The sequence below is a fragment of the Phytophthora sojae genome, assembly GCF_000149755.1.
Source record: "Phytophthora sojae unplaced genomic scaffold PHYSOscaffold_2, whole genome shotgun sequence".
NCBI classification, from domain to species: Eukaryota; Oomycota; class Peronosporomycetes; order Peronosporales; family Peronosporaceae; genus Phytophthora; species Phytophthora sojae.
The window spans coordinates 9,177,962-9,202,713 of record NW_009258116.1 but is presented as its reverse complement, the minus strand read 5'-3'; the positions used below and the strand labels follow the sequence as shown (position 1 = coordinate 9,202,713).

General features: G+C 56.2%; 8 protein-coding genes across 8 annotated transcripts; 5 read left to right on the top strand and 3 right to left on the bottom strand.

Moving 5' to 3' along the window:
* Positions 1 to 307: 307 nt before the first annotated feature.
* On the bottom strand, positions 308 to 797 carry PHYSODRAFT_485981 (hypothetical protein; the record flags this gene model as incomplete). Its single annotated transcript, XM_009522664.1, has 3 exons — positions 308 to 385; positions 441 to 644; positions 705 to 797. 3 exons carry the CDS (start codon positions 795 to 797, stop codon positions 308 to 310), a joined length of 375 nt encoding a protein of 124 aa, XP_009520959.1.
* A 482-nt stretch (positions 798 to 1,279) lies between these two features.
* Positions 1,280 to 3,990, bottom strand: PHYSODRAFT_359519 (hypothetical protein; the record flags this gene model as incomplete). Its single annotated transcript, XM_009522663.1, has 7 exons — positions 1,280 to 2,086; positions 2,156 to 2,808; positions 3,075 to 3,139; positions 3,232 to 3,419; positions 3,500 to 3,568; positions 3,653 to 3,778; positions 3,973 to 3,990. The coding sequence occupies 7 exons, from the start codon at positions 3,988 to 3,990 to the stop codon at positions 1,280 to 1,282; spliced, it is 1,926 nt and encodes a 641-aa protein (XP_009520958.1).
* Positions 3,991 to 5,627: 1,637 nt separating this feature from the next.
* PHYSODRAFT_297255 (hypothetical protein) lies at positions 5,628 to 6,458 on the top strand (the record flags this gene model as incomplete). Its single annotated transcript, XM_009522662.1, has 1 exon — positions 5,628 to 6,458. The coding sequence occupies one exon, from the start codon at positions 5,628 to 5,630 to the stop codon at positions 6,456 to 6,458; it is 831 nt and encodes a 276-aa protein (XP_009520957.1).
* Positions 6,459 to 7,758: 1,300 nt separating this feature from the next.
* PHYSODRAFT_247788 (putative glycoside hydrolase family 12 protein) lies at positions 7,759 to 8,469 on the top strand (the record flags this gene model as incomplete). Its single annotated transcript, XM_009522661.1, has 1 exon — positions 7,759 to 8,469. A coding segment is annotated over one exon (711 nt), but the record flags the coding sequence as incomplete, so codon positions are not given.
* Positions 8,470 to 10,548: 2,079 nt separating this feature from the next.
* PHYSODRAFT_482953 (putative hydrolase) lies at positions 10,549 to 11,829 on the top strand (the record flags this gene model as incomplete). Its single annotated transcript, XM_009522660.1, has 1 exon — positions 10,549 to 11,829. The coding sequence occupies one exon, from the start codon at positions 10,549 to 10,551 to the stop codon at positions 11,827 to 11,829; it is 1,281 nt and encodes a 426-aa protein (XP_009520955.1).
* Positions 11,830 to 13,609: 1,780 nt separating this feature from the next.
* PHYSODRAFT_484745 (hypothetical protein) lies at positions 13,610 to 16,288 on the top strand (the record flags this gene model as incomplete). Its single annotated transcript, XM_009522659.1, has 1 exon — positions 13,610 to 16,288. The coding sequence occupies one exon, from the start codon at positions 13,610 to 13,612 to the stop codon at positions 16,286 to 16,288; it is 2,679 nt and encodes an 892-aa protein (XP_009520954.1).
* Positions 16,289 to 16,669: 381 nt separating this feature from the next.
* On the bottom strand, positions 16,670 to 19,045 carry PHYSODRAFT_326659 (hypothetical protein; the record flags this gene model as incomplete). The annotated part of the gene is made up of 2 exons (XM_009522658.1): positions 16,670 to 17,539; positions 17,609 to 19,045. 2 exons carry the CDS (start codon positions 19,043 to 19,045, stop codon positions 16,670 to 16,672), a joined length of 2,307 nt encoding a protein of 768 aa, XP_009520953.1.
* A 145-nt stretch (positions 19,046 to 19,190) lies between these two features.
* Positions 19,191 to 24,071, top strand: PHYSODRAFT_478428 (hypothetical protein; the record flags this gene model as incomplete). Its single annotated transcript, XM_009522657.1, has 4 exons — positions 19,191 to 20,726; positions 20,796 to 20,956; positions 21,020 to 23,699; positions 23,889 to 24,071. 4 exons carry the CDS (start codon positions 19,191 to 19,193, stop codon positions 24,069 to 24,071), a joined length of 4,560 nt encoding a protein of 1,519 aa, XP_009520952.1.
* Between the last annotated feature and the right edge of the window lie 681 nt (positions 24,072 to 24,752).

Sequence of the window (24,752 nt, the reverse complement as noted above, 5' to 3'; positions counted from 1 at the left end):
GCCTTGTCGAACTCATCCTGCCGCAGAAATTCCTGAGCCTGTTCACGCTGACCCAGCAGCTCCGTCAGACGACTACAGTGAGTATTTAACGACTCGATGGCCTCCATATACTCCTTGCATTCGTTTTCTTGCCTTTTGAATGCCTCAGCAATCCGAATCGAAACTCTGTAGAACCCCGCGTAAGCCAAGGCTCGAGCATACACCAACGTCAGCTCAGCACTCGCTCCAGTCAATGCAGACTGCTTCAGAAACCTGGTCACGAGTACGAACTTCCTCTGCTTCATGAGGGAATGCACCAGGAGGACTGCTACTTCGGTGGAGAGAGGCACTTGACGTAACAGGCTCCAGAATTCATCGGTAAGGGAGGCCAGCACGTGAGGTGGGGCTTCGTGACGCGCGAAAAGCTCCTTGTGACGGTCCAGCGAAGTTTGAAATGCCACACACTCGAGCAGGAGCTGCTTGGCAGCGGCAGCAACATGGCGAAGCGCTTGGCTTTCGTCGTTCTCATTCCGCGAAGGCCTTGCAAAGGGCGCCTTGAGGTGTCGTCGAACAACGTCGAAACATTTTCCTAGAGTCGAACGAGCTCGACCAATGTCGCCGACCACTTTCCAGCCACTGGCAAGGCCTACAAGCTCGCGGCAATACTCGACGCGGTTGTCGGGGGTTAACTTCTCGTCGCCACTCCACTTCATTGACCTTAGTACGCTTTCCCACTGGTCCAGAAACGGTGGTAGCCATTTGAAAGGTGTCGGGGTATCCAGCATCTTCGTCAGCACTCGCGTACGAAGTGTCTGCATTTCCATCACTACTGCCGAGGCATCACGGGTGTCCAAACAACGTTGAAAACGATCAATTAAGTTGGCTAAGTCGTGATCGGCTGCTTGGTTGTCATTATCCACGATGCAGCGCTTATCAGGTAAAGGCTCCGCTGCAGAGAACTGAGCTGCAATGGATTCGTCCGAAAGCACCACGAAGATTCGCTCGTCGCTACTCCATTCTACTCGGAGTACGTCTCTCTTTGCCATGGCCATGGCTTCCTGTTGTGTAGATCGTTAGCTCCTAGCTCACTAAATGTCTTTTCAGCTGAAACGATCGGGTATCGAGTATTTTTGTGAATCGACTGTAAGATGCACTTGCATTATCTCTTGCGTGGAACTCGAGGTTGAGGCTAACGCGCATGGTAGACTGAACCTAGAAGGTTGACGGAGGAGATTGCGTGCAGACTGGCCCAACCGAGTGCACCAGCCTCGGCTTTCTATCAGATGAAGTACGTGCGCGATCACCAGATATCACGGACGTAGCGGTGCTGCGTTCCCAGCTCGCGTAGCTTCTGCTCGGCGTCCTCTTGGGACAATCCAGCGCTCTCCACAAGAATTCCCACGAGAGCGGCGTGAACGTCTTTAGCCATTGCCATGCCATCACCGCAGACAAAGACGTAGCCGTCCGAGCCCAACAAGAGGTCGCACACGAGCGTCCCATTGTCGCGGAGGTCGTGCTGGACGTAGTGCTTCTCTTCTTGATCGCGCGAGAACGCAGTGAACAGCTGCGTGAGTGTGCCATTCGCGACGTACTCCTGCATTTGCTCCCGGAACAGCCAGTCATCGCTCTGACGACGGCAGCCGAAGAAGAGATACGAGTCTCCACGCGTGAAGTCGGCAGCCTTAGCCTCGTAGTGGCGGTGCTGCAGGAATCCCATGAACGGAGCAACACCGGTACCCGGCCCGATGAGAAGCATAGGCGACTGAGAGCTCTCAGGAAGATGGAAGTCCTGCGTGCCACGCAGGAAGATAGGAATCTTCACGTCGACAGCGGCAGTCGCACCCGCGCTAATGAGCGGCTGGCAGATTTCGGCCAACCAGTTCGTGCAGAGTCCACGTCGTCGGAGTCCGTGCTCACCAATGGCGTGGTCAACGACGGTGAACGCAACAGACAACTTAGTAGCGTCGACCAACGGCGACGTCGCGATTGAGTAATAGCGAGGCATCTGCTGCGGTAGGAGCGTCAGCAAGTGGTCGAGAGGCGGCTTGCAGGACGGGAACAAGTGAAGAAGTTCGACGACGTTGAGGTGCTGCTCCGTGATGAAAGCCTATACATCAAACCAAGAGCATACTTGTCAGAGAGAAACCCAGGAGCACTTTCTGATAGACGTATGTACCTTGTACTTGTCCGCTCCAGTCTTGCTGCTTAGAAGAAGCATACGGGCTCGTTGTTCCTCGTCAGAACAGTACGTTGCGAGAGCGCGCACCGCAGCCTTCTTTGGCGAACTCAGGATGTCCACGTGGTGCAAGAAAATGTCACGGACACTGCACGGCGAAGGAAAGTGATTCGAGGTGTTTTTCTTCTTCGCCACGCGCCCGTTGGTCGCGGCAACCGGCTCCGCTGCGATAACTTCGTCTCCACTGATCCCGAGGCGCGCGAGCAGCGCGTCCACGTCTTTCGTTCGGTTCGGGCACTTGACACCGATCGAGTCGCCAGGAACGTAGTTGATTCCAGAGCCGTTGATGTCGATGTCCAAGCGAAGAACCTTCCGCTCCGCGTGCTGGGCTGTAAGGTACTCAGCACCAACAACCGAAGCCATGAACGGGTTCGTCGAGCTAATTTCTGAGTCCTCGACTGCCTTTGGCGAGGCAACTTCTACCTGACGCTCTTCATCAGTCAAGAAGCGCACGCTAAGAAGCGAGGACTGCAGACGCGGGAGGTCTTCAGGAACCTCAGTCGGCGTTTCCAGTAGACCGAACATCTTCTCATACGAGATGAGGTTCTCTAAAAGGTACGACGTGTCGACAGCGGTCTCCGCAGCTGATGGAGCTGCGGACGGCGTCGATTCTGCAGCATCCGCGCTGCTCTTGTCAGTGCTTGAATCCGTCGTTCCACTAGCAATGGCGCTTTCACCAACACCACCCGACGCCTCATCGTACGCTGCCCAAAGACCATTCAGCCACGGTTCCACGCTGTCTTCCAGCCCCATTGCTTCATCACAAGCTCCTGCACATCCAAAATCGCATCTTCCCGTAAGAATCCGACGACGCAGCAGCAATATCCCGAAGAAAAAAAAACAGCAAGCAACCACCTACCAAATTCGTAGAAGCTCTGAGCACCGAGCTCCCGCATGCGCTTCTCGATGCTCTTGCCCATGAAACTGCAATACACCAACATAAGCAACAAGAGATAATACGGGTTAAACGTCCACACACTTTTTACTGCAGCCGTCGCAGGGCCTTCGTGACTCACCAGAACTTGTCGTAGTTGGTGTCTCCCAGCCCCAGCACCGTGTACTTGAGCTTGGCGAGCATGTCGTCCGGCTGCGTGCGGCGCTTCACATAGCGCCAGAACTTGCCGCAGTTGTCGGGCGGGTCGCCGTTGCCCGTCGTCGAGCACACGATCACCACGAAGTGGCCGTCGCAGGTCTCCACTTTGCTCTGCCAGCACCAACCAACCAACCACCGTCAGCTCACTATAGTAAAACCAACATAAGAACATCACTAAATGCGTCGCCTACTTTCTGGAACTCGTTGAGCGGGTGCAGCTCCGCGTCCAGTTGTCGCTCCAGGGCCTCGTCGTAGATGCGCTGCGGAAATGGGTCAACAGAACCAAATTAGCGTCGGGTATGGGCGCAATTCCAGTGCATCTCAACTGCAATTGGGGGTCAAACCTGGGCGATGGACTCGGCGCAGCCGGTCTGCGAGCCGAAGAAGACGGAGACGGCGCGGGTCATGGCGATGGCGGAATAGCTGCTCGACGTGTTCACCACAAACGCTGTTAAACGGTTAAAGTAGCGCTGTGAAGTGGTGCTATCTGAAGTAACAAAACCATCTGGAATGCACACCCATACAAAATCTAGTGTTTTGCGCAGATAAGTAGGGTTTGAATTAAGTTGGTCATGTTACGGTACTGCTGAAACGGGACAAACGAGGAAAGTATAAGTACATTACCTACATAAGACTAAAGTCGACTAACTGTAAATACACGTACCGGTACTGTGTTAGACATGAACTCCAAGCTTCATGTTCAATTTGCCTTTAGTCACGAGCTCTAGGTATCCAAGAATCAAAGCCTCGCTTTCGGTAGTTGTGAAGAACGGTGGGGCAGCGAGAAGAGTTGGTTCAGCCGGTAGACTGCATTCTTACGAGGTACTGCAGGCTTCATTCTACTTATTACTCCTGATGGTATTGTACATGTACCATCGAGCTACGCAGAGGAAACGATAATATTAGGAGTAAGGATACCGCGTTGCCGCGCCTCCTTCACTGCAGCGAAGTCTACCTTCGGTTCATGCACATGTACGAAGCGTATACCGGTGGTCGTCATCGCTTTCTGTGGCCTCACTTTGTGGTCAATTGGATGGAACGAGGAGGCAACAGCTGGCACATCCTTCTTGGGCTCTTTGATGATCCCTCGAGAAGCATGTTGTCCAGTCGAGCACGGCTATTTCTCCTGCGGTATGAATGCATTTCAAAAGTTTTAGCGATTCAGCTCGTGTGCTCTGCTTGCCTTTTCAAAACCTGACTCATACACTGGATCAACCGATCTCTCTAGGGTTGGAAATTTAGTGAACAAAGCGGCAACATTTGTCATTGATGCGTGCCTCTGGACAATATCCGACGCGCTGTGGTCCCGAGTCGAGGATCCAGATCAAACTCTGAAAATACGCACCATAACAACGCAACGCTCTCGATGAAAATACATTCTTGATTGACAATATTCCTTTAGGACTAAAATCAATGTGTAACTTGAGCTGGAAATTATGAATATTCTCCATCGCAACTGGCACAGGTACCGGTAAGTTGATTTGCCGATGGTACCGTAGCAACTGAACAAAAGTGCTTGAGTTCCTCCAAATGTTCTGCGAAATTAGCCATTAAACCAAGCATATGCAGCTGTCACACGGCAAGGTGTGGCTAGCGCGCACATTCGGAGCAAAGCTCACCTCACCATCTTCCCTCGGATTGGCGTGTGCGATTGACATCGGGTTTTCTGGCGGAGGGACACGCTCCCTCGCCCAATAAAGCTCACCGGTTCATGCATTTGAGCTACTCCTTTTGGGAGAAGCTCTCATGCACTTCAGCTCGCGAGCTGGGCTTGCGCGACCGAGAGGCACACGATTTTCATGCAATTGTACACATCGTGCATCGAGATAGAAGAAGCAAATCTTGTCGCCCCTCTCAAGCGAACTGTGGAAATGACTCTCAGAGAAACATAAGCTGCACGCTCATTTAAATTAACGATGTATGGCGCTGTACCTGTAGAACTATGGGGCTCTTTACAGCTAAAAGGCTCCCTGGTAATATGTACAACATTTGTCTCGATAGAAATCCGTCTCAGTGCTCAATACCAGCATGTTTTAGTGCATTGGAAGAGCTCGTTGGTCCACAAGCTCAACCACATTAGGTAACTTTGTGTTTAATTCTGTTCGTGTAGGTGGACATCGAGGTTGTCCCTTTGTCTTAGTCTACCGTAAGCATCTTGGACATTATTATGCGATCGCGATCCCAGCTGATGCCCGGGAACCGCGGCTTGGGGCACTGGACGAGATCTTGGTTCAAGATGAGCAGCATCCAGCGCTGCGACTGCAAGTGCCTTCGCCATTCTACAATTTTCTTTCCATCACACACCCAGCCACAAGAACAATGAAGGTTTTCTTTGCCGCCGCTATCATCGCCGCCGTTGCGGCCACCGCTTCGGCCGACTCGATGGGCAACATGCAGACCGACCTGATCAAACCGCCCACGGCAACTTACGCCGCTGGCACGGAGGGTCTTGGCTCTTCGGACACTACGACCGGTAGCAGCACGCAGACCACCACTTCGTCCGGCGACAGCCCCATCCAGTCGAACGGATGGAGCGTTCCCTCGACCGGTGGATCTAGCGAGACTTCCACGGGCGGCTCGGCCACGACGGGTGGATCGACCGAGACTGGTGCTTCCAGCGAGACTTCTGCTGGTGGATCGACTGAGACTGGCGCCTCTAGCGAGACTTCGACGGGCGGCTCCGCTGAGACTGGTGCTTCCAGCGAAACCTCCACGGGTGGCTCGACCGAGACGGGTGCCTCCAGCGAGACTTCTACTGGTGGATCAACTGAGACTGGCACCTCTAGCGAGACTTCGACGGGCGGCTCGACCGAGACGGGTGCCTCCAGCGAGACTTCCACGGGTGGTTCGGACATGACGGGTGGTTCGACCGAGACGGGTGCTTCCAGCGAGACGTCCACCGGCGGATCGACAGAGACTGGCGCTTCTAGCGAGACCTCGACTGGTGGATCGACCGAGACTGGCGCCTCGAGCGAGACTTCCTCCACGGGATCCTCCACCGGTAGCACGCCCTCGACCTCCTCGACGGGCTCCAACAGCTGGAGCACGCCGTCGACCTCGTCGACTGGATCCAACAGCTGGAGCACGCCCAGCAGCACGCCTTCGCCCGCTTCAAAGCCGTCCAGCTGCCGCCGTCGTCTCCGTGCTTAAGCGCGAGTCTTGTCATATCCTCAGTGGAATGAGGCTCAAACTGCGCAGAATTAGCAGTGTTCCCAAGAGCAGAACACCAACGGGTTGCTTGTGCGCACGGTTGGTATGTATCTGATGCGGTTTATATGTGTGCGCGCTTTTATTGAGAGAGAAGGATAGGACAATTGTCACCCTCACTACTAATGATATGCTCCTCAATACAAGTTCCATTTGCTGTGTATTATACTTCCAGACAAGCTGCATTTCAGATTCATGGTTAAGGCTCAAACTCGAGTGTACCTTAAACGATTTTGTTGAGGGATATCTGGCGAGGTTCACTCCGGCTTTATTACGACAAAATCGTACGCTTCTATTTGAGACGACGTCTCAACTCAACTAAGCACGTAGTGTGCGTCTACAGCTCAAATATTCACAAGACGACATCATCAACGAAGACTGTTGGCTGTAAAAGCCCACCGTACCATGCCGACAGCTCTAGACTCTCAGTATTCATCTAGGAGCATTGTGTTGTCGTTCAAGCGTGTCGTAGGCGAAGAAAACGAAGAATGAGGCGCCGTGCCAAGCAAACGTACGCGACTGCGTTAAGTCTTGTTGACCTGAGTGCAAAAGCTGTTTTGCGGGATTTCGCTATAGGATTCACCCTGCTGACCTCGACTGGTCTCCACCGACTGCACTCGCGCCTCCTTGCGCCAAGTCCGTTCAATAATGTATGTCATCTTGTCAGACCCCACGCGTGGCGCTTGGAGTCGTCACGATAGTTCGGGATAATCGAATTCGCTCTTGTCCTTCGATCACGCGTCTTTGCCGTCAACTTGACAGATCGACGGCCGTGCTGGCCCTCCTTGGCTGACACCAGTCCACGGTAGTCGTAAAGCCGCCCGTGAGATACAAAGCCGAAGCTGCGCGTTAAACTCGACGGTGGGAACTCCGTTTAGACATCCCTAGTGCCCTGGTCTGCACCTTGCAAGACTGCAAGTCAATCCGCTGAGACGGCGCATGGAGGCCACTTCAACTTGAGATCCAGATCAGCCAATCAGAACACGTGAAAAGAGTTCAGAAGCTCCTTGAGCGTGTCAACTGAGACTTACATCCTTTAAGTAGCGTGCTGCTTGGCTGCAGGCCATATCCCAGCTGATGCCAAGGAAAGATGCGCCTACCGAAAGATAGATAGATGTAGCGTACAAGCGCCCGGCGTCAAGAGTGACCAGCCAACTCGAAGACTGCACCATTCAGCAATTCGCTTCGTTCCAAGCACCCCTGATCGATCTCCTCCGTTTTCAAACCTCAACCAGTCATGAAGGTTGCGTTCGCTACTGCCATGGCCGCTGCAGCGTTGGCGGCTGCCTATGCCGACGACTTCTGCGACCAGTGGGGCACCACAACCACGGACAACTACATCATCTACAACAACCTGTGGGGCGAGAGCTACGCCACGTCGGGCAGTCAGTGCACTGGCCTGGACAGCAGCAGCGGCTCCACGGTTGCGTGGCACACCAACTGGACGTGGACCGGCGCATCGTCCAATGTCAAGTCGTTCGCCAACGCCGCCCTCCAGTTTGACGCTGTGCAGCTCTCCAGCGTCTCGTCCATCCCGACGACCATGGAGTACTCGCTCGAGTACAGCGGGAACATCGCCGCCGATGTTTCGTACGATTTGTTCACGGCCTCGACATCCACCGGCGACAATGAGTTCGAGATTATGATCTGGCTGGCTGCTCTTGGTGGCGCAGGCCCCATTTCGAGCACGGGCTCCGCTGTAGCCACGACGACCATCGCGGACACCTCGTTCAGTCTGTACACCGGAGCTAACGGTGACACGACAGTGTACTCATTTGTGGCTTCCGACACAGTCAAGAGCTTTTCAGGCGACCTCATGGACTTCTTCACGTACCTCATTGATAACGAGGGCTTCTCTTCGAGCCAGTACCTGAACACTGTTCAGGCCGGCACGGAGCTTTTCACCGGCACCGACGTAACTCTGACGGTGTCGTCTTACTCGGCCGCAGTCAACATGGGAGCTTCCAGTGGAACTACTGCGACAACTTCGACGGCCAGCTCGTCCACAGGAACCTCCGTCTCGACGAAGGAGCTCATCGCGAGTAGCTCGTCGACTGAGTCGGACTCGCAAACCGCCGCGCTGACTGCTACGACGGCCACCCCGTCCACGGACTCGTCGTACAGCCAGCAGGAAACAACTGCGCCGTCGACGTCCAGCACGTCAGTGAGCGGTGAAGCCACAACTTCAAGCACGAGCTCGACCTGGAACGAACAGGAATCGACTGCGGCCTCTGCATCTGAGACCACGGCTCCGTCAACTACTTCGAGTACGTCCGAGGAGACCACGTCGTCTAGCGCCACGGAAACTACGACTACCAGCGTTACCGCGGCCCCCAGCACCTCGACGACGACTGGAAAGAAGTGCGCTAGCCGCAGTGTTCGTCGCGTCTAAACTTCCAGTGTTCCCGTCTTGCTCGTTGTTGTTTGGGTTCTCGAGGATACTTGGGCTTTTTGCAGAGAACACCTTAGAGCTCGTAGTATGGGTTTAGTTGTTTTTGTAAGAATGTAAAGCTTTGTCGTCCCATTTGAGTCTAGACAGATCAAGCAACATTCGCTTTGTTTACAGCTAGAACAGTTATTGCGAAGAAGCGGCGGGTCATTTCGTGTTATTAAAATAGTAGTAGTAACTCATAGAACAGAGTTTGATGCTCATGGGAGGTCCAAATGCAGAAAGTTAGCAGGCATCCTACATCGACTTATCGGCTCAGCAGTATCGCAACCGCCGTGTGAGCTACCTCGAAGCTACATCTCTGCGATCAACAACCAACACATTACCGTAGAGTAACCTATCCGATTAATCGTGATAACGTCAACGACATCATACAGTGCGTGAATAATGCACCCCTTCGGCGTGTTCTCGATAAGCATTTACCGTATCCTTATCCTACGACAAGGAAACACACCACACGAACGATGATAGCCAGCGCCACAGGGTCACCCATGCGAGTGGGTTGTACGCACCCTTGTCAACCTACCAGGCGGGATAACTTATCGATCCGTACAAGGGAATCTCTATAACTGTATGCGCTGCTTCTGTAAGATCCGTTTGGCAGAAGTGAAAACACGAGCGGTACGGACTGCTGGGATCGGCTCCGAGTCGATGGCTTGGGAGATACCATGAGTCAACAAGGTTGAAGGGGACGGGGCCCGAGGCTCGGGCTCTTGACAAGTAAATCATCATTCGGCCGCCAGCAGCCCATACCCACCAGCTGCACGATAGTTACCTGCCCAAACGATTGGGTTTCAAACCGACGAAGTCCATCCCGTGTGGGGCACCTACGGGTGAGCAACACGCTCGAGCAGAATTGGCTGGTGCAAGTGCAACAACCTCGCCCTTCCAGGCCGTGGGTTTCCTGAAGTAGATGGGCCATCACCTGGTCCTGGAGACGCTTCCAGATAACGATTCAGCGACGATATGTCTTCAGGCTAAAGTCTCATCAACTTTGAGGCTAAAGGTTGAAAGGGCTTGAAAGAAACCTCTTGGTCAAGTTGGCACACGTGCTACCAAGTCATGGTGTCATGAAGCAAGTGTGCGCATTCCCAAGGGCTCTGCCATCCTACGAGGCTCGCTAAGTGATGCAACCCCAGCATTTCCGTTCTTACATGGGCGACCGAGGATTATTGAGTCAATCGCACGACATCATGGAGACGAACACCAGTGGTGTGGTGTTACACCACCAGGTCGAAGAGAAAATTCCGGCTTCAGCGTCGCTCCACCAATCAGATCTCGCAAAAAGAGTTCAGTTCACGCTGCTTGGTTTGCCTAAAATAGAAAAGCAATTTGCTGACTTGGTTTTTGTATGGACGTTGCTCCATGAAATGTCAAACTTGGCGAGTCCGCTTATTTACACGCCCTAACGGATCCCATCTGCCTAGCAGGAACAAGTGTACCAACGCAGGATGCAGCTCGCGATGCGTTTGATGCCCAGCCACCGGCGTGCTGCAAAGTGTTGTTGACCAGAGCACGCAACACAATCGGACAGACGCCCCATTCAGCGATTTGCCTCGTTCTCTCCATCCAACTCGACCAAGCATGAAGGTTCTGTTCGCCACTGCTCTGACGGCCGCCGCCGTGGCGGTCGCCTCCGCCGCCGAGTTCTGTGACCAGTGGGGCCAGGCCAAGTCGGGCAACTACATCATCTACAACAACCTGTGGGGCTCCAGCGCCGCCAACCCCGGCGGCAAGCAGTGTACCGCGCTGGACAGTGGCTCCGGAGACAGCGTGGCCTGGCACACCACTTGGTCGTGGCAGGGCGGCGACAAGAGCGTCAAGTCGTTCGCGAACGCCGCTCTCGAGTTCGACCCCGTGCCGCTGAGCGAGGTCAAGTCGATCCCGTCCACCATGGCGTACACGGTCAAGTCCAAAGGCAAGGCCGTGACCGACGTCGCGTACGACCTGTTCACCAGTTCGACCGCCAAGGGCGAAAAGGAGTTCGAGATCATGATCTGGCTGGCGGCCCTGGGCGGCGCCGGCGCCATCTCGAGCACGGGCAAGCCCATCGCCTCGACCACCATCGCCGGCACCGAGTGGAGCGTCTACAAGGGCCCGAACGGCAGCATGATGGTGTACTCGTTCGTGGCCTCCAAGCAGGTCGAGAACTTCGAGGGCGACCTTCTCGAGTTCTTCAACTACCTTGTCAAGGAGCAGGGCTTCAAGACCAGCCAGTTCCTGATCAAGGTGGAGTGCGGTACCGAGCCGTTCGTTGGTACGGACGTGACCATGACGGTCTCCAAGTACTCGGCTGCCGTCAACACCAGCGGCGGTTCGTCCACGCCCACGCAGTCGGGCGAGAGCAGCTCGTCGACTGAGCAGACCACGACCGCCCCCGCTGCCTCCAACACGGGCTCGTCGGCCGAGCAGACGACTCCTGCCCCTGCTGAGTCCAACACGGGCTCGTCGGCCGAGCAGACTACCCCTGCGCCTGCTGGCTCGGACGCTGGATCCTCGGAGGAGCAGACTCCCAGCACGCCCAGCACTGGTTCGTCCACCGAGCAGACCACGGACGCCCCTGCTGCCTCCAACACTGGTTCGTCGGAGGAGACTCCTTCTACGGGCTCGAGCGAAGAGACCCCGAGCACTGGATCGAGCGAGGAGACCCCCGCTACGTCGGACGCAGGCTCCAGCGAGGAGACCCCGGCTACCTCCTCTACGGGCTCCAGCGAGGAGACCCCGGTCGAGTCGAGCACTGGATCGAGCGAGCAGAACCCTGGCCAGCAGGAGCCTTCCACTCCTACCACGTCGTCTTCCAGCGAGGAGACTCCTTCCACGGAGACCAACCCCAAGTGTGTGCTCCGTCGCGTTCGTCGCGAGTAAATGTGGATTTCATTTAGATGAACTGCAGCGTCTTCATTCGTCTGTTTAAAGTACTTGGCTTTCGACGGGGCTGGTATTTCGGCCACGGGAATAGAGAGAGTTCTACAGTGCAGTCTTCTCAGTGAGCTTAGTGTTGATGTGACCAAGCTTCTTATAAAATGTCATTATGCATACAACAATGTGTTCGTCTTTGAGCGTCCGTGCATTTTGTCGTGTGTAGTGTGCTCACCACAATCCAACAAAGCGCCACACAGTTGAGTTATTGCGTCGTGATCGAGTTCGTGCATCGTATCCCGCTAGAATACAACACAGAGGATACAACTTCGCGAACGCTGAACGACAGACTACTGTACTTTACAGACAGCAGCGTCGAGCGCTGAGGCTGTTGCAACGAGCCCGGCACCAAATCCCCCTTGTCAAGACGGCGACGCCGGTCAAAGGTGTAGCACTGCTCCGTCTAATTCAGTTGCCGGCTCTGCCACAATACGGTACTGTATGCTCTCGGTGATCGAAAAATGAAAAGCAAAACTGCGACTGTATCATCGACCATGACCAACTTGCAGACAGCCAAGACCACCTGCGGTTGCTCTCTTTACAACGGCCGTTGCCGGCGCGACATCGTGTTGTCTACAGTAGCGATGCATCGCTCGAGCAGCTGTAACGACCACCTCGACGACCACCCAGATGCCAGGGGACCAGATGTTGAGCTTGGCGGCTTGGACGTGAGTAGCGCGGCTTCCATGACTGCCAAAGCGCCAAGCTGGCCGAGAAGAAGAACAGGAAGAGGTGAAAGATCGGATCCCTCCAAAACGGGGGAAGGAGGATCTGGTCCTCTTGGCTCGACGTTCGAAAACGCGCCGACCAGGAGGTGGTGTGACGCCCGCGTCTCATGATCCACACAGTCCTGGGCGCGCAATGCCCCGAGCCCGTGCCCGACCAGCGCACGCCTTGGCTGCGGAGCGGCGAGCGTCTTGAGACGTGGGTTACACACGCTGACTCGATCGGTGGCTGCAGCTTGCACCAATCGCCTGGGCCCAGTCCAGCTTCTCCGCGGCCCGATGTTTTCCGCCGTGACGAGAATCTCGGCGATAAAGCCGACACTTGGCTGCGTCAAGACTCGGTTCGGGATGGGGGGTCCCCCCGACCAGGAGGCTCAAGGAAGCCTCGAAGGCTCGCACCGCTCGCTTTTACGCGTAATGCGTGAGAATTGGCCGCTGCCGATGAGTTTGTATGTTTGTCTAAATAATGTAAGGACAGCGCTAAAGAACGTTGAAGAGAAGCTGGGCTGCTTCCCACACAGAGGCGGCAGCAAAGGCAACCCAGGTCTCGCTCATAAAGAGTGTCTGTGCTAAAGGCACAAGAGCAAAGTAAGCTGTCATACAGTTTGGGCATCTGGTTGTAAAAGTCGGTTTGGGGAATTCGGTGCGACTTGGATTTGTCGCCGGGCTAGGGCCCCAAATTCCACCTGCCTCCACTCGATTGGGCCATTTTGGGCCCAAAGAGGCTTCTTCTCCCGAGGGGCGAGTGGGAGGAAGCGCAGCAGCGAGCAGCAGCGCGAGCGGCTACCCGGACCAACCAGCCTCCGCGGCGGCAGGCCAGCCACACCCGCCATCGCGCATCGATCGATCCTTCTGTCGTGCCGGCACAAGTGGATTTTTTTAAAACTATCATTTGCCGCAACTCTTCTCTAAAAGTTTAACACCACCAGGGAGAGAAGGGAAAAAGGCAAAGGACTCTTTTTCTCTAAATGAACAGCGTGGCGTCGCCTCTGCGGATGAACATGACGACGACCTCCGGCCACCCGCAGCAGGCGCCCCAGCACCAGCAGCAGCAGCAGCGGCGTCTCCACCGCGCGCGCGGCCAGAGCTCGGCCGCTGGCCACCACCAGGACGTGCCCCAGGACGCCGCCTTCGCGCGCATGCAGGCCATGCACAACGCGCACATGCAAATGCAACTGCAACAGCAAGTGCAAATGCAAGTGCAAATGCAACAGGGTTACGCAGGAGGGTACCCCCACCAGGTTACGACCAAGAATCAGGCCCCGAATGCTCAGCTGCGTCGCGGAGCAGCGTCATCATCTTCTTCTTCTCGTCCCCGGGCAGTAGGAGAAGCTCCGAGGAGTAACCAGGTTACGCGCCAGCCCAGGCTTCGATCAGTGACGGACGAGATGGTGCGGAACCAGTATGCAGGTCAGGACGAGGAGCTGGCAGGACGCCCCGCCATGATCGCCATGAGCCAGGAAGACCTGCCCTACGACATCTCCAGGGACCGCCGCAGCCGACACCACAGCCACGCGCGACCGGAGGAGAACTACCGAGGCAACAGCAAGTCGGCGGCCTACCAGGGCAACTGCAGGGGTAACAGGATTGCGGCCAACCCTGCAGGCAACAATCATCAGAGTCGCAGTGCCGTTCGAGGTCGCTCGGCAACAGTGAACAATGCAGCGCCCGAGTCGCGTAACCCGGAGACGTTTAAGCGCAGTAGCAGCAGCAGCAACAGCAACAGCAACAGTAACGGGGTTACACCGGGTAACCCGGAGGGTGTCGTTCGTGGTGCTGCGCCGTCGCGCGCGTCAGCGCCTGGGGCGCGCAGTAACCAGGCTCCTGTTCGGACATCAGCTCCTACTCGCTCGTCTGTTCCCGAGCCAGCTCCCGAGCCTGTGGCGTGGCGTGTGGCCGTTGACCCCAAGTCCAAGAAGCCGTACTACTACCACCCCATTACGAGGGAGACGACGTGGAAGAAACCGGCGGAGTTGGTGGCGGCCGAGACGCGCGAGAAGCGCCAGTTCTTCTCGGTCATGGAGAACAACATCCGCCTCAAGCTGCGCGACGGGTACTACACGCGCGACAGCGAGACGTCCAACTCGAGTCACAGCACGCCCGACGCCGTGCACAAGCCCCACGAGATGTCGCCGCACGCCTCGTGCCGATCGTCGGCGAGTACGCTGAGCTGCAGCAGCGCGCGCAGCAGCTTCTGCTCGTTCACGAGCGGATCCGCGCGCTCCCTGCCTGGATCAGCGCGCCAGCTCATCTTGAGCTCGACGCGCTCGCTGCCCACGACGCCGGAAGGCATGGGCGTGCCGGACTTGAACCAGCCTCAGCAGGAGCCGGACACTTTGGAGCGCGAGTCGGAGGACGGCAAGAAGCGGCCGTCGCTGTTTAGGACGCTGTCGTCGTACGAGACCCCAGTGGTGACTTCGTCCCGCAAGGGAAGTGACGGCTTGGATGTTGATGAAGTCGGGCGCAATGCGCCTACGTGTCTGGCAGTTCCGTCGCCGATCCAGGAGCGCGTGCGTTTGGCCGCTCTCGTGCCGCGTGCCTCAGACTTGGAGGCGTACGCGCGCGCCGTGAGAGCCGCCAATGGCAATGGTAGGCCGTCACTGCAAGCCCCGATGATGGGAGTTGCTGCTGGCCGAGGCAACTCGGCGTCCGCCCTTATGAAGACGAAGACTCCGGAGAACAAGAGTGCTCCCGCTGACAAGCCGCGCGCGCTGCGACGTCGCTCCAACAGTACCAACTCGATTTATTTGCGTATGGGAACGATGAACGCGCCGGACCAAGATGCGACGATCCAATGTGTTGCTACCGTGTTGCGCGCGCACATGATGGAGGCACTGGAGGACCCGATCCGGTCGGACCCCCGCTTCGATGTTTTCGTGACGGCCCGCGACCGTCAGCGCCTGGCGTCAATTGCGGACGAATTGGACGCCGAAGCTACTTCCTTCGTGGAGGTGGAGGACGAAGATGTTATCCTGGATGTGGTCCCCACCCTGTCGGAGATCGGCAATTTCATCAAGCACGTCTTTTCCCGCGCTCAGATGGAGTCGGAGTGCATCATTATGAGCCTCGTGTATGTGGAGCGCCTGCTGAAGGCGACAAGCGGCATGCTGCAGCTGCGCGGGGAGAACTGGCGCCGCCTGGTGTTTTGCTCAATGGTGATGGCGTCGAAGGTGTGGGACGATCTGAGCATGACCAACGCCGACTTCTCCAAGATCTGGCCCGAGCTCTCGCTGAAGCAGATTAATGAGCTGGAGCTGGTGTACCTGAGCGCCGTGGAGTACAACGTCCGTGTGTCGGCCGTGTCGTACGCAAAATACTACTTCCACCTCCGCTCCATGTGCGCCACGATGGGGTTGCTGGAGGCGTTTGACGAGAGTGCGCCGCTCAACTTGGACGGCGCGCGCAAGATGCAGGTGCTGTCGGAGGAGTACCAGGAGCGTTCGAAGCTGATGCCGGTGCCGCGCCGACGTAGCGTGACCATTACGACCACGTCGGCTGCCGAAAGTATGCAGGCGGGCGCGAACGCTGGCCGATCTGCGGTCGGAGGAGCCAAGTCCAAGCCGACCAAGGCCTCACCCGCGGCCAGCCTCGAGCAGCTCGTGCACATGCAGGTGCGCGTGGCTGGCGGCAGCTCGCTCGGAATGCACCGCCTGTCGTCGACCAACACGGTGAAGCCGTGAACAAGGTGAAGGAGTTGAACTGTCCAAGCCACATGAAGCAAGCGGAACGAAGACGGACGGTGGCGATGGAGAGAGGAGGAGGATGGTGGTCGTGTGTCTTTTTATTTGATGAGTTAGTGTAGTGATTCGTGCAGTGCCTAGTAGCTGTTGAAGAACTTCTTGGAGGAGGCTTCGCACCAGGCGGGGTGGACATCTCGGCGTGAGCTGGCACGCGCGTGATGGAAGCAAAGCAAGTGGGCGATGGCCTCAGATGGAGAGAAAGCGAAACATGTGAATGTGATGAGTGACAAACAAAACAAAGCTGGATGCTACTGTAAGTACCAGAAAAACAAAGCCAAACGTTTGGAACGTGTCGATCGAGTTGAGTACCATGCTTTGCCGCTACAAGAGCGAAACAACGTAGGTGTGCATCCAGTTGAGTGCAGCTTCCTGGCCTGGGTCCACAACCACTTCATCCGCCGACTCCACTTCAGCAGCGTTCGACTGGAGTTGAAGCCGCTTCTGGAGTGCCAACCGGAACGCTGGGTCTTCCAGTACCGAGATGCTCAGCGTTTCCATCGAGGAAAGAGGCGCTGGAATTGTGGAGTAAGGCGGAGGAGGTGCGTCTGGATCCCCGGATTGTTCATCTTCGTCGTCATTTTCGTCGTCGCTGGTGGTCATATCCGACTCAACGGCACTTTTCAGCTGCAGCACCATGCGCTCAAACTCGAGATTCGCCATCGCCGGCAACGCCGTGAGTTCGTGATCGTCTTGCTCGGTCTCATCTTGAGCCAAATCGCTTGAAGAAGACACAGTCGTCGGTGCTGGAGGAGGTAGCTCCGCAACCGGCTCCACTGGAGGTGATGGTGGCGTTTTGAAGTCTGGTAGTTGCTGGACCAAGATGATCGGGTCGTCAAGTGGAGACGCCTTTGGTTTCCCGTTCGCGCTGGATACCTCAGCTTGCTTCTTACGCTGGAATTCGAGTCGATGCTCGCGTAGCGAGGGTTGACTGGCACGAACTGCGGAGCCTCGCGTCTTAGGCGTAGATGATGGAGTTTTCGGCTTTGTCTGTTGACGACGAATGCCAATTGGGGCAGGCGGTGGAGCTCGCTTACTAGAGTTCGGTGTCTTCCCCTGAACACCAAGAACTACGGGCTTCGGGTACGCTCGCGCAGCCGGCTGTGGGTTTTTGGAGACTGCAACATTCCGAGCGATTGAGGACGGAGGCGGAGGTGGGAGGTTTTTCACCAATTCTTCTCGTTGGGCTGCCCACTGCAAGTTTAGGTAGAGAGGTTAGTGCGGTTTGATGAATACATTTTCTCCCGAGTTCACTGCACGCACCTTTGTGTTGAAAGCAGCGACGCGTTCTGCAATTCCACTGGGGGATTTGCCTTTTGCCTCATCCGTCTTTGCCGGAGGGTCTGGGAGTGCCGCGACAGCAGCAGCAGCAGCAGCAGCAGCAACAACAACCTTCTCCTTCGCTTTCAACTTCGCCTTGACCTGTGCTGCCGCCGCCCCTTTCACTCTCGACGACACTGCACGTTGCTGCTTTGGAGCGCTCAACCTGCTCACGGCCGAAATTCTGGCAGGAACTCGATCGGGTTGAACCCTCTGTTGAATCGGACGACTTTTTCTCAATGCGCCACTTGGAAGCCCTCGAGCCTTGCGACTTGCACCGAGCAGAGACGCCACTCTCGCCTTCACGGGAAAAGACGGAGCTTTCCTCTGTTGACGAGGCGATGGCTTAATGACCGCGTTAATTGCCGGACTCCGAACAACAGGCTCCGCACGGCGTACGTCCAACGGAGCGATCAGAACCTTGTCTTCCATTGGGATTTTCTTACGGAAGACGTTTTCTCCATGGAGCACTGTGTGATTCAACTCGGAGGCCAGCGCTCGAGCCGACAGGAAGCTCTGGATTCGTGCCAGAACCAATGGCCGTCGGATAAGTTGGTTCACGCTGGGGCGTGCACGTGGTTCCTTCCGTAGCATATTGTCCACCAAAGTCTGAAGTTCTCTCTTGATAGTGTTTAAACTTCCACATGATGGGAGCTGCGGAGTCACGCCTCGCACGATGTTATCAAACAATTGACGCTGACTTCGCCCCTCAAACGCGTGCAAGAAGGAGGCCATCTCGAACAACACACAACCGAGGCTCCAGATGTCCGCCTTGGCGTTGTAGCGCTTACCGAGGCAAATTTCAGGCGCCGTGTAGTACGGCGTACCAATTGAGGTCTGTGCGCAAGCCAGTGTGTGGCTTAACACTGTGGCGACGCCGAGATCTCCGACCTTCACGACTCCAGACTTGGTGAGGAAAATGTTGGCGGGCTTTATGTCGCGGTGCAGGATCTTCCGGTCGTGGAGATGCTTGAGCGCTAGACACACCTGCACGAAGAGACCGAGAAGTTCATCAGGCTCGAAGTAGCTACGACGACTGGTACGTCGCGCTAACTCGTGACTCAAGTCTCCACCATCCGCAAACTCCGTCACAATACAGAGCACCGTTGGGCGTTGCTGGTGTCGCCCCAAAAAGGGAGCGTTAAGTGTGGTTGGTTTCAGCAGGAAGCTCTCCTTGCACGCAATGATGTTCGGGTGATCTAAAGCTGCTAGCAGTCGAGCTTCGCGTTGGGCGTTGGCCTGATCGCGCGGGTCTAGAACCACTTCCTTGATGACAAACTGCTGCTTCTTGAGCTGTTCATCTGCTGTCTTACGCGTGGCCAGGTACGCACACCCGAAGCTTCCCTGACCGATCTTGCGAACCTTCACGTACTTCTCCATGGGAAGGACAACTTGGAAAGTGGCAGGAAAGGAAGTGCAAGACCATGAAAGCTGCAGAAATAGAGGATGAAGTTGAGGCATCCCATTTCAACGATAGCCATAGCGTTGGTATTACCAGCCATGAAACTCCCAATAGTGGAGTGAGATGGATTCCTCCCAAGCCTCAAAGTACAAATATGCAGTGGCACAAGTCACGGATCCACCGTCGCCCATGGCAATGGCAGGCCGCTTTCCTCGTTCTCTAACCGCTGAAGATGACGGCAATGGCTTCCTCTTTAAGGGTAGCGCTTCTCCCATCGTATCCGGTCAAAAGCGTGGCGGTACTCATGGATTTCAGCGCAAGCCACCTCACATCGACATGGCTCGCGAGTACGAAGCCTCAGGGAAAAGCTACAAAGCTGCTCGAACCACCATCGCGACTTTGAATGAACGTCACCGCCAGCTTCAGATTGCACAGGAGGAAGCTTTCATCCGGGAGCAGAAAGACAAGAAATTCACTGCCAACTTTGCCGGAACAAGGCTAGCAACTTGCGGCGTACCGACACTCAACACGATGAACGTGCGCATCGAGCGACAGCGCGAACAAGCCAAAACAAAACTTAACAATGACTCATCGCCGACCAAGCAACAGCCAACCAACAAGAAACAGCGAGAAGCAGTGCATCGTCAGCACCTCGACAGTCAAATCCGAGCTGCTGTACGTCGTTCGTATGGATCTCTCGAGCTTGACTTGAAGTCTCAGGAACTTGTGCACATTCCGCGCTCGGCAGTGTTCACAACGCTGCTTATGCAGCTCGCTCGCTCCATCCGAACTGTGAATGTATCGCGCAACGCTCTACGTGAAATTCCCGAACGTTTTATCCGAGCTTTTCCCGAAGTTGAGACGTTGATTGTCAAGGAGAACGCGTTGGCTCGACTGCCACCTCGTGCACTGGGCGACCTGCGCTACCTCCGGGTGTTGAATGTATCGGGTAACCAGCTCAACGCCCTCCCTATCGACCTGCCAACCACGCTTGAATCACTCGATGCTAGTCGCAACCGACTGCACGATATTCAAAACTTGCATGCTCTCACTCGCCTGGTGACGCTGGACTTGAGCTACAACCACTTCCAGTTGCTACCCTGCGGACTCGTAGCGCTGAATAAACTGCAGACGCTCACGTTGAGTGGGAATCGACTCGTGACACTCGCTACGAGGCCGCCGCTTCTTCGAAAGCGAGGAGCTGAAGACGATGATACTGGTGCGAGCCCACAAGACGAAGAGGACGTTAATACTGGGAATGAACCAACAGAACAAGAGAACGAAGCTGCTCGCAAGCAGTGGAGAGTAGAAGAAGACCCCGTCACGCACGACACGGTCTACTACCACTTGCCAACCAAGCGAGTGACTCGAACGAAGCCGAAATGCTTCCAACATCGCATCCCGAAGCTTCAACTGCCCGGCAATCAAGTGCATCAACACAAGCCAGACAATCGCGCGTTGCTCGAGCGATACCCAGACGGCTGGGAGATTATTCTACCTAGTCCATCGGATACATCGACTGCACTAACGTTCGTGAACCACTGCACCGGTGAGAACTTTTCCACGCTCCCTCCAGCACTCGATCGCTGGGACGGAGTAGACCACTTGCACTCCCTCTATCTATCAGGAAATGAGCTCTTGGACCTACCGCCGTCATTTGTAAGTTTTTAGGCCTCTGTAGTCGTCTTCAGATCAAATACTAGTTGACAGGTTTTTGACTCTTTTCAGGGAAGACTAAAGCGGTTGAAGCGGCTTGAAGCGGAAAACAACAAACTTTTAGCTCTACCCGATGTGCTTCAGGGTCTAGCGGCGCTTAAGACGGTCAAGCTCGGCATGAACGGACTTGCAACACTACCTCCATCCTTCTCAAAACTCGCAAACCTCACCGAGTACGTCATTCATGTCATCCATAAACTCTCATGTTTCTGAACTTTATCCTGTTGTTTTCGCAGCGTCGATGTGAAGCTCAATCGTTTGCGAGAACTTCCCGAAGCTTTAGGCGACTTGAAGCAACTGCGTGTGCTCGATGCCAGTGCCAACGCGTTAGAAAAACTCCCTCGCTCCTTCCTGGCTCTGCGAAAGATTGTCACGTTACGGCTCGCAGGCAACACCCCGCTTCTAAGCGCGGGCTTTGCTGGCGAGACGCTGCGCACCGGGAACCTCGCGGAAGTGCGATGGCAACTGGAACACCAGATCGAGTGCGAGAAGCACGGCGGATCACGTCCCCCAGAGCCGAAAGCTCGACTGATTGGCGTCGGATCCGAGTGCTGGAGCACCGACTTGCACATCAACCGAGAATTCGCTCGCGCGGTGGAAATGGCTCGAGAGACGCACACGCTGTCCATGCACTGGCGCAGCATCGAGGTGCCCGAGTTGCCTCGCGTCTTCTTCACAGCCGTACCGGATCTACAGGAGCTTCGACTGTCGGGTCAAAACTTTGAAGTGCTACCCGCAGGCTTCGGGACGTTCACCAAGTTGCGCGTGCTGCAGCTGCGACAGAACAATATCCGAATCATCGCACCTGAAGTGTTCGGGCCCATTGGTGATGATCAGTTGAAGGGCGATGTGGGGATCGGTGGGAGCTTGGAGACTCTGGACTTGCGCTACAATCGATTGGAGACGCTGCCGGAAACATTCGTCAACTGCACCAAGCTCCACACGCTTCGCGCCAGCCACAACATCCTTGCCTCCTTGCCAGAGTCCATGATAGGGCTGACCAACAGCTTGGTGGACTTGCAGCTCGCTCACAACCAGCTAACGACAGGGCCAAAGGCTCTAACTGCGCTGCGTACACTCGAACGTCTCGACTTGTCCTTCAACCGCATCGAAACACTTGATGAAGTGGATTTCTCGCAGCTCCCGCGGCTTCAAGTCTTGCGGCTGAGTGGCAATAAACTTACGGAGCTACTGATGTCTCTGGGTGGGGTAGGAACTTCCGACGCTGGAAAACCACCGCCGATACGTGAGCTGACGTTCGCTGGCAACATGATCCGAGAGTTCCCACCCGCAATTCTGCTGCTCGGCGCTACACTGCAGCGAATCGAGATGCAAAGCAACCGTCTGGAACGACTGCCCATGAGCTTTGGCGTGTCCTTGCCAGCCTTGGAGATCGTCGAGAGCGACGGCAATCCGTTCCGCTCTCCTCCAGCGGAGATCATGCGGCTCGGGGCGAAAGCTATTCGCTTGTATCTGCACAAGCGCGAGCAGCGCGTGGAAGAACTCTCAGCACTGCTTAGCGCGTTGGGGCTGGTCTTCGATCGGGAGAGCTTTGACAAGCCCATTATGCGCCACTTGCTGCCTCCGGACGTGCCGCTCACGATTCTGCCCTTCCTCACCTCCAAGCACCTCGTAGCATTCGACCGCGCGGTGGATCGCTACGTGAACGGCGCGTTCTACCTGCCGCCTCCGATGGGACCGGACTTCCGTCGCGGCGCCGACATCTTCCACGACCTGCTGCTCAGCACGCACTTCGAGCTTGCGCAGCGACATCATCGTACAGTTCTGGAGGAGCTGCTGCAGCTGCTTGAGTTAATCCGCCTGAAGCGCTGGGCGGACAAGACCGACCTCCGATACGATATGCAGCGGCCTTGGGGGCGTCGAGGCGAGCAGATCGGCGTCTACATGGTGCGCGGAGCCCTGCTCTTCCCTGACGATTATAAAGACGCCGACGACGTCGTTCGTCCTCCTCCAAGTCCAGGTAAAGAGCTCCCGAGCATCCTTCGGGTGATTGAGACCAGGACGCAACGCGGCTTCCCAGCGGAGCCCTTCATCGAGAACAAACGCACACTGCGTGACGTTGAGCGAGCGTTGGAGCAGTACGTTGGCGCCTACGGACCCGTTGGTGTCGCCCACGCGAACGTCCCCATGCGATGCGCGTGTGAAGAGCTCCTCCGCTTCGGTAAGATGCACGAGCCGTGTGAGCAGCCTGGCTGGACGATGGTCCGCGTGCTCTACACCGGTGAAGAAGTCGCCCGCCGTGAGCTGGACGAACGCCGGCTGCGCGAGGCTCAAGACGCTCTGCTGCCTCAAATCCGCGCGTTCCTCGAGACTCCAGACGGCGAGAAGCGGTTCCAGCGTGAAGTTAAAGTCGCCAAAGACGCCTTGCGCACGCACCTCCGAGCGCTCAAGAAGCAGCTTAAACGCCATCAAGCCAAGCTGAAACCCCTGCTAAAGGAGCGCGCTCGAGAAGAAAAACTGGAGAAGAGGCTCGAGCGCGCGGCCGCGAAAGCTGCAAAGGCGAAGAAGCCTGGCGAAGAGGTCCCCGCGAAGAAAGCTGAGACGCTCGGTGAGCTCAAGGCGCGGGTAGCGAAGCGTGAGAAGCTGGAGTTCGACGAGACTCGCGTCCGTGAAGACATGGAGGAGCTGGAGCGCGGAAAAGCTCGACTTGGTCAGGGCCACGCAGCCTTCAGGGAGGAGGTGGAGAAGGTATTGCTTGAAAAAGTCGGCGCTACTGTACGACAGCATCTTGTACGGCAGCAGCGGGATCAAGCCATCGTCATGGGCTGGCGCCGTCCTTGGGATGGCATTGACGGACGCGCCTTCGAGCGATACCACCGAGAAATTCTTCGAAAGAAGCAAGGTGGAGTGGCCGAAGACGGAGCTGCTGCTGCGCCTGACAGCGGCCCGAAGAGCGTCCTTAAGCCGGAGACGAAAGACAACGCAGCGGAAGGCTCGAAAGCTGACGGCGCGGAGGATGAAGACGACGCAGACGACGATGACGCGGTGGCAAGCGACGATAACAGCGAAGTCAGCGATGTGTCCTTCGACGGCTACGATGACTTGGTCGCGAACATGGCACGAGGTCCTCTCGATGCTGGTCAGGAAGACGACGACGATGAAGATGACGATGAAGAGAGCGCAGCGATCGCTGAAGCCGCACGAGCTGCCGCTATGGCAGCACTGGAGGCTGAGGAAGCGGAGAGAGAGGCAGACGACTTGGACGATATCAGCTCCGACGACGATGACGATGATAAACCTCCTGAATCCGAAGACAGCGACCTCTGATCTACTGAGGCAAAGCAAACAAACCACCACACCACATGGAACCAACCGAGGACAGCGAGGACTCAAGCTCTATAGTACCACACAAAAACAAGAGGCTGGGAACATCTATTCCGAATACAAGCTTGGGTCAGCCAACCGAGTCAACACAAGCAAGACCTTACGAACAACGGAGGGAGAAGGCAAGCACGCAGACACCCAGCATGAAGGCTGGTTGCCGATGCATCACCCTCTTCCCCCACCAACTACCTGGATACTTGATACCTGAGCCGCAAATCTGCGAGTTGAGAGTTCGACGAGCATGCTTGGACCGGCCCGATGCACTACCCACTTGATGCTAATCTCACAAATACAGCGGCTGTTGGCCGTGCTGCTGCTGCTGATAGTGCGGGGTGTAGCCTCCCCCGTTGGTGGCTTGCTGCGCGTGTTCAGCGGCAATTCGATTGGCGTTCCGGACTGAAGGCGACGAGCTTCGCTTCCGCGGCGCACGCATAGACACACCGTCGATTACCGGGTACCGGTCCGCAAAGGACGGTGTGCGAGGGGTTTTCAGTAGAGTCTGCAGCACTGCGTCACGCCGGCCCGGGTTTTCATGGAGATAGCGGAACTTCTTGAATACTTTCATGGCATACCGGGCGTCGATGACCGGGTCGTGATCCGCCTCCTGGATGTCCTGGCCAAGCA